This window comes from Podarcis vaucheri (genome assembly GCF_965113315.1).
Source record: "Podarcis vaucheri genome assembly, chromosome: 16".
Taxonomy (NCBI): Eukaryota; Metazoa; Chordata; class Lepidosauria; order Squamata; family Lacertidae; genus Podarcis; species Podarcis vaucheri.
In genome coordinates, this window is record NC_138754.1 from 31,344,674 (window position 1) to 31,357,432 (window position 12,759).

At 46.0% G+C, this 12,759-nt stretch overlaps 1 protein-coding gene across 5 annotated transcripts in view; it reads right to left on the bottom strand.

Annotated features, from left to right (window-relative positions):
- GNB1L (G protein subunit beta 1 like) overlaps positions 1-12,759 on the bottom strand; it is an 84,514-nt gene that overhangs the window by 26,001 nt on the left and 45,754 nt on the right. For 4 of the 5 annotated variants that reach the window (XM_082203404.1, XM_082203400.1, XM_082203402.1 and 1 more), the window contains 3 exons: positions 10,839-10,979; positions 9,278-9,406; positions 4,759-4,921 (listed from right to left, as the gene is read on the bottom strand). In XM_082203404.1, coding sequence (XP_082059530.1) covers positions 4,759-4,921; positions 9,278-9,406; positions 10,839-10,954 — 408 coding nt within the window. In that variant the 5' untranslated portion in view covers positions 10,955-10,979. Of the gene's footprint in view, positions 1-4,758; positions 4,922-9,277; positions 9,407-10,838; positions 10,980-11,074; positions 11,164-12,759 lie in introns of those variants that run through there. The other variant, XM_082203403.1, reaches the window with a different exon arrangement.

Consider the following 12,759-nt stretch of genomic DNA (forward strand, 5'->3'; position numbering starts at 1 on the left):
ACAACACTTACAATTTACTGGCATTCTCGTGCTGAAAACCTGGGAGGAAAAATCAAAGGGGACCAAGCTGCTTTGAGAGCACATGCTCTGCTTTGAGCAGTCTGTGGTTTAAATCGCAAGAGCCCAAGAGGTGGAAGGCACAACGACGTCCATGTTTTACTGCTGATGAACGACAAAGAAAGAGTGCATGGAGGGTTTGAAGGGCACAATCCGGAAGAACTGTAGCTACCAGGGTTTTTTGCCCCAGGTGAAACCTCCAGAGGGGCACCACTGAGGCTCCCAGACTGTCCCATTTGTACACAAATGCGAGTTGGGGTGTGTGCCAAACTGGGTCTGACCCAGGTGAAACGAAGCCTAGTTTCGCCCCTGCGAACCAATAGGAAGCTCATCTTGCCAAGTTCCACTGAAATGAACAGGGCTTGCTCAAAGCTCTTGCTAGGGCGCCCACAATTTCAATGGGGTTGCCAACGAATTGTGCCTCCAATTTATTAAACCATCTCAGGAGCAGACATAGCGCTGAGAAAATCAGGGCATTTGCGGAGGGAGGAGAAGGTACTGCCATGCTCTAACTAGGGGAAGGCAGCTGTCTAACTTGCTGCACAGTCCTATTCACAATGACTTGGAAGTAAATCCCACCAAGAAATGTAGGAAGGTGCCTCATACTCGGTCCATTGAGCTCAGCATCGTGCTCAAAGGGGGTGAGGAACCTGTGGTCCTCCATATGTTGGCTTTGGCCATGCTGGACAGCTTCTGCATGCAAAACACATGCTTTACAGCTGACCTTTGGTCCCTTCCTCCTGGTATGTCCCACAGAGGAACTTACAGTCTGCAAATAAAAACATCTTGAAGGTCCCAGGCCACAGAGAGGTTAGGCTGGCCTCAACTAGAGCCAGGGCTTTTTCGGCTGTGGCTCCGATCTGGTGGAACGCCCTGTCACAAGAGACTAGGGCCCTGCAGGACTTGACATCTTTCCGCAGGGCCTGCAAGACGGAGCTGTTCCACCAGGCCTTTGGCCAGGGCACAGCCTGACTCCCTCCTTTGGCAATCTCCACAGAACTCTAGCCTAATGGTTGCCATCAATTTTATTTGAATTAATTTTATAATGAATGATTTTAGAATTTTGTACTATTTTATTGTTGTTAGCCGCCCTGAGCCCGGCTTCGGCTGGGGAGGGCGGGATATATATAAAATTTATTATTATTATTATTATTATTATTATTATTATTATTATTATTATTCATTGCACACAAAGCAGCCTTATGCTGAGTCATTGGTCTCTATAGGCCAGCACTGTCTATGTCTTTATTTAGTTATTCATATTATATTCCACCTTTCTCCCAGTGAAAAACTCAATGCATCTCACAACACAAACCAACGCAACTAAAAATTCACTCTCTGCCCCCGTTAAATAAGTAACCTTGTTTAAAATAGCATTGAAATCACTTTAAACCGTCATAACAGCCAGTGACTGTTGGAACAAAAACATCTCTTTGCCTGCTAGCAAAAGGAAAGCAGAGTGGGGGACCAGGCGAGCCTTGAGGGGGAATATATACCATTATCTGGGAGCAGCCACCAAGAAGGCCCTGTCTTGTGTCTCACCAAATACCTAGGAGGCCACAAGTTTGCTATTTGCTCTTATCGCCTGCCATGGTAGTTTCCCAGGAAGGGAGACATCTGAAGGCAGCCCTGTTTAGGGAAGCTTTTAATGTTTGATGTATTATAGTATTTTAATACTTTTTTGGAAGCCGCCCAGAGTGGCTGGTGAAACCCAGCCAGATGGGCGGGGTATAAATAAATTATTATTATTATTATTATTATTATTATTATTATTATTATTATTATTATTATTATTTTGTTATTATTAGGAAAGTGTGTGGAGGAAAGCAGCCTGAGCCTCCTTTCTCATTTTAAAGGACAGCAAAGAGCTAGGAGTGCTTGCGTTCCTAAGGATTCTTTGCATTTCTCAGCAGAGAGCAGAACCATGCACATTTACTCAGGAGGAAGTCCCTCTGAGTTCCATAGGCCTTGCTCACAAGCAAGTGTGTTCAGGTTTGCTGTCCCGGTGCCAAGCTTAAACAAGTTGTGAAAGAGCCACCGTCAGGTTTCCCAACTTCCTTCAGTTGAAAACAGCTACAGACATGTGTGCGTAACTGAGATAATTTGGATTGGGGCAATGGCCCTTTCCCCCCACCCCCGATTCAAAAGCACATGCTTCCAAAAGTGCAGCTTGCCCAGTATGGTACCTGCAGGTTTCCTCCCCGGAGCAGATTCAGGAGGGCAATTTAAATGGTGTGTTAACCTCCCCCCAGTTCACACTTTCCCCACTTCAACTCCATCACTGCCCTTTAAAAAAAGAGGAAACCTGTGATCAGATCACCCTCATCAGGTCTATTTTGTCGCTAAATCTGCAAAGTGGAAAAGCCTAGAACATGGGTAGGCAAACTAAGGCCTGGGGGCCGGATCCGGCCCAATAGCCTTCTAAATCCAGCCTGCGGATGGTCCGGGAATCAGCGTGTTTTTACATGAGTAGAATGTGACCTTTTATTTAAAATGCATCTCTGGGTTATTTGTGGGGCATAGGAATTCGTTCATCCCCCCCCAAAAAAAAATAGTCCAGCCCCCCACAAGGTCTGAGGAGCAGTGGACCGGCCCCCTGCTGAAAAAGTTTGCTGACCCTGGCCTAGATCATGGATGAATCTTGAGCCCGGCTTCGCCTGGGGAGGGCGGGATATAAATAAATTATTATTATTATTATTCCAGATTCTGTTGAGCTCTAACTCCCCTCACCTCTGCCCATTGTCCATGGTGGTTGGAACTGAAGAGACCGAGAGCCCAACAACATATGGTTAGCCACATGCTTCCCCATCCACAATCTAGGCAGGGAAGGAAATATTTCTGCAGCTTAATATCAGCTGCATTCATCGCGGCTCAGGAAAGAGAAGGCAAGACCTGAGGGTTGTTGGCTGCTATTGCTGAAGACCAAAAGGCAGTGAGTTTGGGGCACTCCCTGCAGCATGCAAAAGGGTTAAGTCTGCTAGTATGGAAGACCTAAGAAGCAGCCTGCAATGGTTGCCACCGAGCCTCAGAAATAAATCCCGGGTCTCATGTATTTTGTCAACTGTAGCTGAAACCAGAAGACGTTCCGTGCTGATCTTCTCTCCTTCGTTTTTGTGCTTACTAGGTGAGTTTTGTCTTTGCCTGGGGCTAATAGTGTTCCTGGGTGGCTATAGGTGGCCACGAGAAAACACACCCTTCTCCTTTTGCACATTTATAATGCTTTTTAGCATGTTTCTGGCAAATTGGCAAGAGAAGTGCATGTAACTCATAATTGGTGATTTAAATGCAATCAGGAACAAATAAATGTCTGTTCAGGTCTTATTATTCATAGACGGAATCTGCTTCAAGACAAAATTACCCCCTTTGGGTCCCGGCCAAGCATAAACACATATTAAGTCTTCATGTTAATCATAAGCCTCAAAAGTACTTTGGCTCATGGTGTTACCTGTTTGAGGATAGAATATATATATATATATATATATTAAAAAGGAGCTTACACATGAATTTTGTGGAATTTTTGACTTGGGCACTTAAAAAAATAATCTGGCAAGACCGTGACTGCAAACAGCAAAGCCAAGCCCACCCTCTGGGGGAACGGATTATAGCTCAAAACAGAACAACTGCTTTGAATGTAGAAGGTGGCCTTGGCATTTCCAGATAGAAGGATTCTTCCTGAGAATGAGGGGAATTTACTGCCAGTCAGGATCACCATCCCAGATCCCACAGAGCACACATAAAGAAGGTCATCAGCCACACATTTTCAAACATCAGCTAAAGCCAGGCTTGGAATATTCCATTAGCGGCCATTGTGTTCTTGGTAGATCTCATTAGCCAACACAAAGAATTCATTGCGCCTCCTTCTGAGAAAAGTTATTTTACATAGATAATGGACATTTCCTCATTTTGGATCATCCAACTCATGGAAAAACTAGAGCATGCCAAATATTGTTCATGTTCCACCTAGCATCTCAAAGACCACCTCCTTCCCTACAGACTCTCTTGGGTGTTAAGATAATGTCAGGGAACTGACATCGGAGCTAGAGGCGGAGGGAAGGCTCTCAAATGATGCTGGAGAAGGGCCCAGCAGGGAGAGAGGCAGCTCCGCAGATGGGGAAGCAAATCAGCGCAACACCAGGGATATAGAGGGGCTGATGGGGGAATCGTTGAGAGGGCTCCAGGACTCTTCACCGGACACCAGCGGGGAGAGCACGGGTCCTCCGCTACCCACGCCCACCGTGCGCAGAAGACTTCCGCGCAGAGAGAGTAGGAGGAGACTGGGTGTCAAACAACTTTTATGTTGGAAAAGATTTAAGAGACGCCCACTGACGGATTCTGCTAGCAACTGAGGCAGCCACGAAGTGAAGGGCTGCCCAGACTGAAAGGTTTAGCAAGGCAACAAAGCCTGGAAAGGTGGCAACTTACACACGAGCAACCCATACACATTACAGATAACCAAGGGAGCACTCTCGATTCTTCTGCTGGCCTTGGACATTTTAGTGGGAGATGGTCTGGGAAGTCCCTCCCCAGAGAGATGCAACTGGCTCCTTCACTCTATGGATGTTGCCATTGGCCTTTCCCAGCCAGGATGTACATTTTTTAGGGTCTATTCTGAAGTCTTTTAATGGATTTTAATGTTGTTTTATATTATGGTGATCTGTTCCAGAACCTTATGATGGAGGGTGTCAAACATACATTACCTACCTCTTCCAGGCCTTTCCATGGCATGGCTAGTAGCCACCGTCTCTCTTCAACCTCCAAGAGGGAGCACTTGCAGAACCCAATATTCTCCGTGCAAACAGAGTCTGTGACAACACTCCTTCCTTCGGCCAAGTCCCACAGGCAGATGTTTTGGTCACGGCCCTGGCTTTTACAATCAGAAACATTCTTTGTCATACGGCAGAATTTGCAGATTCTGAGCGTCTCTTGCCAAGCAGCTTCATCATGGATCCTCAACAGAGCTCCATGCCAATATGTATCTAACACTCCTGTATACCCAGCCCTCGCATAAGCCACCCTGAGCTGTCAACTTCCTGGCTACCGAGAGGAGGGAAGCTGGTCTCTGTTTCCTTTACAGTGGTACCTCGGGTTAAGAACTTAATTCGTTCTGGAGGTCCGTTCTTAACCTGAAACTGTCCTTAACCTGAGGTACCAATATAGCTAATGGGGCCTCCAGCTGCCGCCGGAGCACGATTTCTGTTCTCATCCTGAAACAAAATTCTTAACCTGAGGTACTATTTCTGGTTAGCAGAGTCTGTAACCTGAAGCATCTGTAACACGAGGTACCACTGTATTTGCCAGTCAAATTAAAGAAAACAACACATGTCACATTAATATCATTGTTGAATGATTGTGAAGCTGAGGCTCCAATACTTTGGCCACCTCATGAGAAGAGAAGACTCCCTGGAAAAGACCCTGATGTTGGGAAAGATGGAGGGCACAAGGAGAAGGGGGCGACAGAGGACGAGATGGTTGGACAGTGTTCTCGAAGCTACCAGCATGAGTTTGACCAAACTGTGGGAGGCAGTGGAAGACAGGAGTGCCTGGCGTGTTCTGCTCCAGGGGGTCCCGAAGAGGCGGACACGACTAAACGACAAGAACAAATCTTGCATGTTTTGAGCTCAAGCCTCCAGGCTCAGGAGCCATGAATGTATCCTGAATCGGGCTATCGGTCTAACTAAAAAGGTAAAGGTACCCCTGCCCGAACGGGCCAGTCTTGACAGACTCTGGGGTTTGTGCGCCCATCTCACATCTATTGGCCGGGGGCCAGCGCTGTCCGAAGACACTTCCGGGTCACGTGGCCAGCGTGACAAAGCTGCATCTGGCGAGCCAGCGCAGCACACGGAACGCCGTTTACCTTCCCGCTGGTAAGCGGTACCTATTTATCTACTTGCACCCGGGGGTGCTTTCGAACTGCTAGGTTGGCAGGCGCTGGGACCGAGCAACGGGAGCGCACCCCGCCGCGGGGATTCGAACTGCCGACCTTTCGATCGGCAAGCCCTAGGCGCTGAGGCTTTAACCCACAGCGCCACCCGCTACCCTTATATCGGTCTAACTAGTCTAATGTTAAAGGACAGGTTGAAGCAGTTGGGTGTGTTTGGTCTGGAGAAGGGGAGACCTGGCTGGGATGGCAACGAACGTGATAGCACTCATCAAATATCTAATCTGCAGTACAGGCCCTTCAGATATAGAAGGCACCAAACATCCTTGGGTTTAGCTCTATGGTGCCCATGAAGAAATCATGGTGGGAATTGCCAGAGTAGGAAGAGGAATGGAGTGAGAATGGGGAAACTGGAAGAACTGGATCCTGGGACGGGGCCCAGTGGGCTGAGAAGTACCAATCCAGATCCTCCAGCATCACCTGTGTGCTTAATTTTGTTGTTGTTGTTTACTGCAGACTAATGTTGGAATGGGATGAACTGCCAACACATGGTGACATGGAAATCAGTACAGTCATATCTCGGGTTACAGATGCTTCGGGTTGCGAGATTATGGGTTGTGCAGTGCGCTGAACCCGGAAGTACTGGAATGGGTTACATCTGGGTTTTGGTGCTTGCGCATGTGCAGAATCGCAACCTGCGCATGCGCAGACGTGGCACTGCGGGTTGCAGACGCTGCGGGTTGCAAACGTGCTTCCCACACGGATCACGTTTGCAACCCGAGCGTCCACTGTAGTTAAAATCAGTGCTGCTTTCGAAAAGTCAGCCTGCCATCTTGATTCAAAATGGCACCCAACTGTATCCAAAGAAAGATGGGAACCTGCTCCTTGTTTCTCAGAACAAATTGATTACGACACCTCAAGATGCATAGGGAACAAGCAACTTTCCGAAACAGGTAAGAGCTTTTGTTCTATTACATATATATCCCACCTTTCTTCCATTATGGAACACAATGTGGTGCACATGTGGCTCCAAGCACTTACCACACCTAGACCTGCTTAGCTTCAACAAGGCGGCTGCTAAATTTACCTCAGGCCCGGCCCAGCCCATCCACAATGAAGCAGCCGAAGCATCGGTGCCCATTTCCAGTGAGAATCGATGAAATCTCATGAGATATCGTAGAGTACATGAAATCTCGTGAGATTTTGGCAAGATCTTCCCAGAAATTGGTACAGATGCCAGCAGCCGCGGGGTGGGAAGTGCAGCAGCGGCAGAGAGGGTGGCAATTTCCATTTCACCTCAAGCTCTGAAATGGGACGAGCCGCCCCTGCTTCAGGCCACAGGGCAAACAAGTTTGCAAGAAGTCTGGATGGCTTTCCCCTGTTGCAGCCAAAAGAACATTGCCGCCTGTCAGTTTTGGATGAAAGGTCAAAGTACATAAAATGCACCAGCTCCCCCCATTCACAAAAATCTAATATAGACATTTTGGAAAGTTATTTGCTGTGTATTGGGGCACCTCTTAAGATATTGTAACTAGGTTTTGCACGATGATATCTGAGATAAACAAGCACGTTTTTGACCATGTCTGGATACAACTGGACACTGTTTTGCATCAAAATGGCGGACTAAACCTTTCACAATAGCACTGATTTTTTTGTTTCTTAGAATTCCAGAGCCACATCAGGTATGAGGCTGCTAGTAAACGACAACAATGACACGCCACATACGAAGATAGTATTAATAACTGCAACAAACAAAACATTTGCATTGTGTTGCGACCATGTAATTTGAAAATAAACAAAACATATTGATCCGCAGTACAATTAACATTACAGAAGACAGATGAAATACTTAAAATTACGAGAACCAAACCTCATACGAAGTACAGTAATAGACACTTTGAAATGTGGGTGTTAAGAGGGACTCAGAAGTCCATCAACACAAGTGAGGTTTCTCAGGTATTCTGACCGAATTGCTTATTCAATCAACCCCAGCTAAGTGCAGAGACCAACCTATACAGACATTCTCTTATGGAGATCGAGAATTAAGGAACACCACCCAGAAATAACTGTAGTCCTGAAAGATTCCTGTGTCAATGCTTCTGAGCACAGAGTGCATGCGAAATGAAAACCATGTAATTATGTTAACAACGCAGATTTAATTCTGGGTTGTTAATTGTGGTTATGCAGACGACAACAAATATAAATGCTAATAAGGTCTGCTACGGAAGATGTCTTTTCTTGATAAACATGTCAAAACATCTCCAAATTACCCTGACGCTTTGGCAATCCGCTCCAGAAGAAGGTGGAGCGTTCTGTCAGTCAAAACAACCGAAGGCCTTGTGGCACCTAGCAGATTTATTGTGGCAGAAGCTTGTGTGGACGACAGCCTGCTCATCCAGACGCAGGAAAAGTTCTCTTCAGCTGATTCTCTGTGTGTATTAAATGGCCTGTATCCAACGTTAATCATACCAAGGCCCCACCCGCACTATACATTTAAACCAGTATCATACCGCTTTAAAAAGGCATGGCTTCTTCCCACCCAAAAAAGTATCTTGGGAACTGTAGTATGTTAAGGATAGTGAGAGTTGTTAGGAGACCCCTATTCCCTTCACAGGGCTTCAGTTCCCAGAATTCTCCAGCAAAGGGATTGATAGTTAAAGAACGCTGGGAATTGTAGTTCTGTGAAGGGGACAGCGGTCTTGTAACAATCCTTCACAATCTTATGTGGTATGCCCCATGGAGGACCTTAAGATCCATAAATAGCAACACCCTAGAGGTCCCGGGCCCTAAGGAAGTAAGATTAGCCTCAATCAGAGCCAGGGCCTTTTCAACACTGGCTCCGGCCTGGTGGAACGCTCTGTCTCATGAGACCAGGACCCTGCGCTCCCTCTTCGCTCAGGAGGCTTCTTATTTCTTGTTTTCCTCCCCTAAAAACTAGTGCGTCTTATGGTCGGGTGCGTCTTATAGAGCGAAAAATACGGTAATTCTTGGCGGCACCTCAAGGTTGCAGCTGGGAAAGACTCCTGTCTCAAACCCTGCAGAGCTGCTCCCAGTCAATGAAATCCAGAGATGTGGAGCCTGTGTCGCCCTCCAGATGTTGCAGAGACTTGCCTACCATAGAAAGGAGCCATGCAATCTGTTGCTCCGCCCGCTTTGACCTCTGGCCCCGCCCACCGCTACCATGTTTCCCCAAAAGGGTTGCCCAGAAGGGAATGTGGGCTCCTGGGCTGAAAAAGAATTCCCCTCTCCACTCCTCCAGCTTTTCAATCTGATGCCCTTTTATAGAGACATCGTTAATTCCGCAATCTTCTAAGTGTGCGCCTTCTGAATTGCATCACTCACCTAAGAAGTGCATTTCTTCTGTTGCGTAAAGCTTTCACCCAGTACACTGATTTCCCGCCATGCCCATCCAGTGTCCTATCCACCCTGTGTGTTTTCAGATTCCAGATATGGACCAGCCCATTAGAAGAGCTAAACAAGAAAAGAAAAAAGGGTGGGAGGGAGACAAATGCTAATTTCATCAGCAACTGTTTCAAAGCATGAGCAATCTGGTGGTACTTCCAAACTTACCTAAGTTGCCTACAGACTTTCTACACTGCAGAGACTGGTTTTTGTTTTTTGTTTTTAAATCACTACCAGCTTGCTGATTTGATCATTACTTTCCCTTTAGGGGGGAAACAAATCAGTAAAATGTTGGGATGTTCCTTGAAAGTTAAATTTTATGGCAGAGATGCCTAAGCCATCGCACTCCAAAAAAAACTTCTCCATACAAAGAGAATCTGAATATGCTTGCTTTGCTTGTCTTACACAGACTGGTTTTCTTTTTAGATGTTATTGAAGTTAGAAAAAGAATACAGGTTTCAAAGACGGAGGAATGGCAGCTGAAAATAATGGAATACGCAGAGCTAGCAGGTCTAGCCAGCACGGTAAGAGAACAAGAAGACTGGGTATATAAAGAGGAATGGAAAATATCTGTGGAGTAACTGGAAAACAATTGCAAGCAAATGAAAACGCTAGCAGGATTATTGTAAATTCAACAGTATTATTATTATTATTAATATTAATAATAATAATAATAATAATAATAATAATAATAATAATAATAATAATTTATACCCCGCCCATCTGGCTAGGTTTCCACAGCCACTCTGGGCGGTTTCCAACATAATTAATGATAATAATAGTAATAAAAATGATAAAACACCAGAGATTAAAAACTTCTCTAAACAAGGCTACCTTCAGATGTCTCCTAAAAGTCAGATAGTTGTTTTATTTCTTTGACATCTGGTGGGAGGGCATTCCACAGGGCGGGTGCCACTACCGAGAAGGCCCTCTGCCTGATTAAGATATAATAGAAAGGGGGAAACTAGATGGCGGGAATAAAATATGCAGCTAATTTTGGAAGTACAAGGAACCATGAAAGGAGAAGAAGGGAAGTCGTCGTAAGTACTGTTGTGTATTTAATGGTGGAAAATGTATATCTGAAATCTTAACCAAACAAAATTTTAAAAAAAAGTTTTAAAAAGAATACAAAGATTAATACCAAACATCCAATTTCCATTCAATTCTTCATTGCGGTCCAAAGACCCAACAGACAGAGTTCAATGCATACATTCCTGGCACATAAAATACCGTATTTTTCCGTGTATAAGATGCCCCCATGTAGAAGACTATTTTTAGGGACTACAATTTAAGAAAGTAGGGGGGAGATTGCCCCGTGTATAAGACAACCCAGAGTTTTCCACATAATTGTAAAGTAAAAAAACTAGCCTTATATACGGAAAAGTACGGTACATTAAAAGCAAACTGCTGAGCAGATCGTAAGACTATGCTTGTTTAAGACTTTTTTCTAATATAATTTTATCTCTGATCCTGACACACACACCCCCCCCCCCGTACTCACCCAGAGAAAAGAATGGGAAATTCCGGTTCTGGATCTGAACAATGAAAGCACAGAGAATTGACTGCATCAGTTGTTCCCCGCAGAACATACTGGGGATCCGGGGAAGGCAGAGCCATTACAGCAATAATGTATTAGAAGCTCCTGTAAGAGAGAAAAAATATATCAAAAGGAAGCACAAAGCACACATACACACACACCCAGTTACTGAAAGGAGAAACAAACAGCTATTGACGTACATCACTGTACATATGTCATTGATCAGGGGTGTGGAACCTTTTTTTGGCTCCACGGGTCAGATCCTTAGAAGATCCTAGCCTCGCGGGCAAAATCTGACGGGTGGGTGGGGCCAGCCACCTGTCAATCGCCTGGCATCATAATGATGCTGTGTGATTTCATGCTCTCAAGTCCCAAAGCTGGGAATTCAAAGAGTCTCCTAATGGGTTTCCAGACAGCCCTGTGCAATGCTTTAAAGCAGCGGTTCTCAACCCGTGGGTCCCCAGATGTTGTTGGACTACAACTCCCATCATCCCTGAAGCTCTGGCCTTGCTAGCTAGGGATGATGGGAGTTGTAGTCCAACAACATCTGGGGACCCGCAGGTTGAGAACCGCTGCTTTAAAGCACCTCTGGTGCCCATCAGCTGAGAGACAAAGCCTGCTTTCCCATGCAAATCAGGAGAACCCTGCATTCGCACACGGGTTTCTACCTGCCCCAGATGTCGGGATGTGGGGCAGGTGGACGTAGCTTGTGAGAAAAGGCCTTGCAGACCGAATTTGACCCCCTGAGCCATCTTGCCCATGTGCCAGAGATCCCCCACCCTTGCCACAGATGGAAAACCCGGATACTCATATACAGCCCATACTTTCACTACTTCCTCAAAGCTTTGGTGAATTCAAACACCTTGATTTAACAGAAGTAATAAACCGAGACTGATATTTGGGCTCGGGGATAGGAGAATGAATGCTCCTAGCCCAGTGGACCATAAAGAAGGCTGATCGCCGAAGAATTGATGCTTTTGAGTTATGGTGCTGGAGGAGACTCTTGAGAGTCCCATGAACTGCAAGAAGATCAAACCTCTCCATTCTTAAGGAAATCAGCCCTGAGTGCTCACTGGAAGGACAGATCCTGAAGCTGAGGCTCCAATACTTTGGCCACCTCATGAGAAGAAAAGACGCCCTGGAAAAGACCCTGAAGTTGGAAAAGATGGAGGGCACAAGGAGAAGGGGACGACAGAGGACGAGATGTTTGGATGGTGTTCTCGAAGCTACCAGCATGAGTTTGACCAAACTGCGGGAGGCAGTGGAAGACAGGAGTGCTTGGCGTGCTCTGGTCCAGGGGGTCACGAAGAGTCGGACACGACTAAACGACAAAGCCAAGTGGTGTCCAAACTTTTTTGTTGAGCTTTTTTTAGGATTGAAGTTGTCAGGATTTTACCCCAGCAAATAAACTGCTACAGGGGCTAGGTTGAACCGGCTGGCCAGATTAGGCCCCAAAACGAACTTTGGATTTGCCTGTCCTAGCCAAATTGTGCCCCAACACCTATTGCTAAATGTAGACCCCCCCCCCATGCTTCCGGGGCTCACTGTTGGTACAGCACCATTTCAAGAGAAAACTGTCAAACCGTAGCACGCAAACCACTGTAAATTTAAAACACAGGCCAACTAGATCTTTGCGAGAATAATTAAGGGTACGATCATATGGTATCCCAGAGGTCACAGGGTGTCTTAGATCTCCATGTAGGGCAGAGAGACAGGTCTGACCTTGGAGGGGGAGATCTTGTTGGAATGTGAATAGTACTGGGAGAGGATATATTTATTAGACATTATGCTTCCTTCCTCACGTTTGTGAGTTCAGCAGAGTGCCATCCCTTTGCAGCTTAAAGGGAAGCTTATATAGGCTCGTTTTAGGCTTATCTGACTGCAT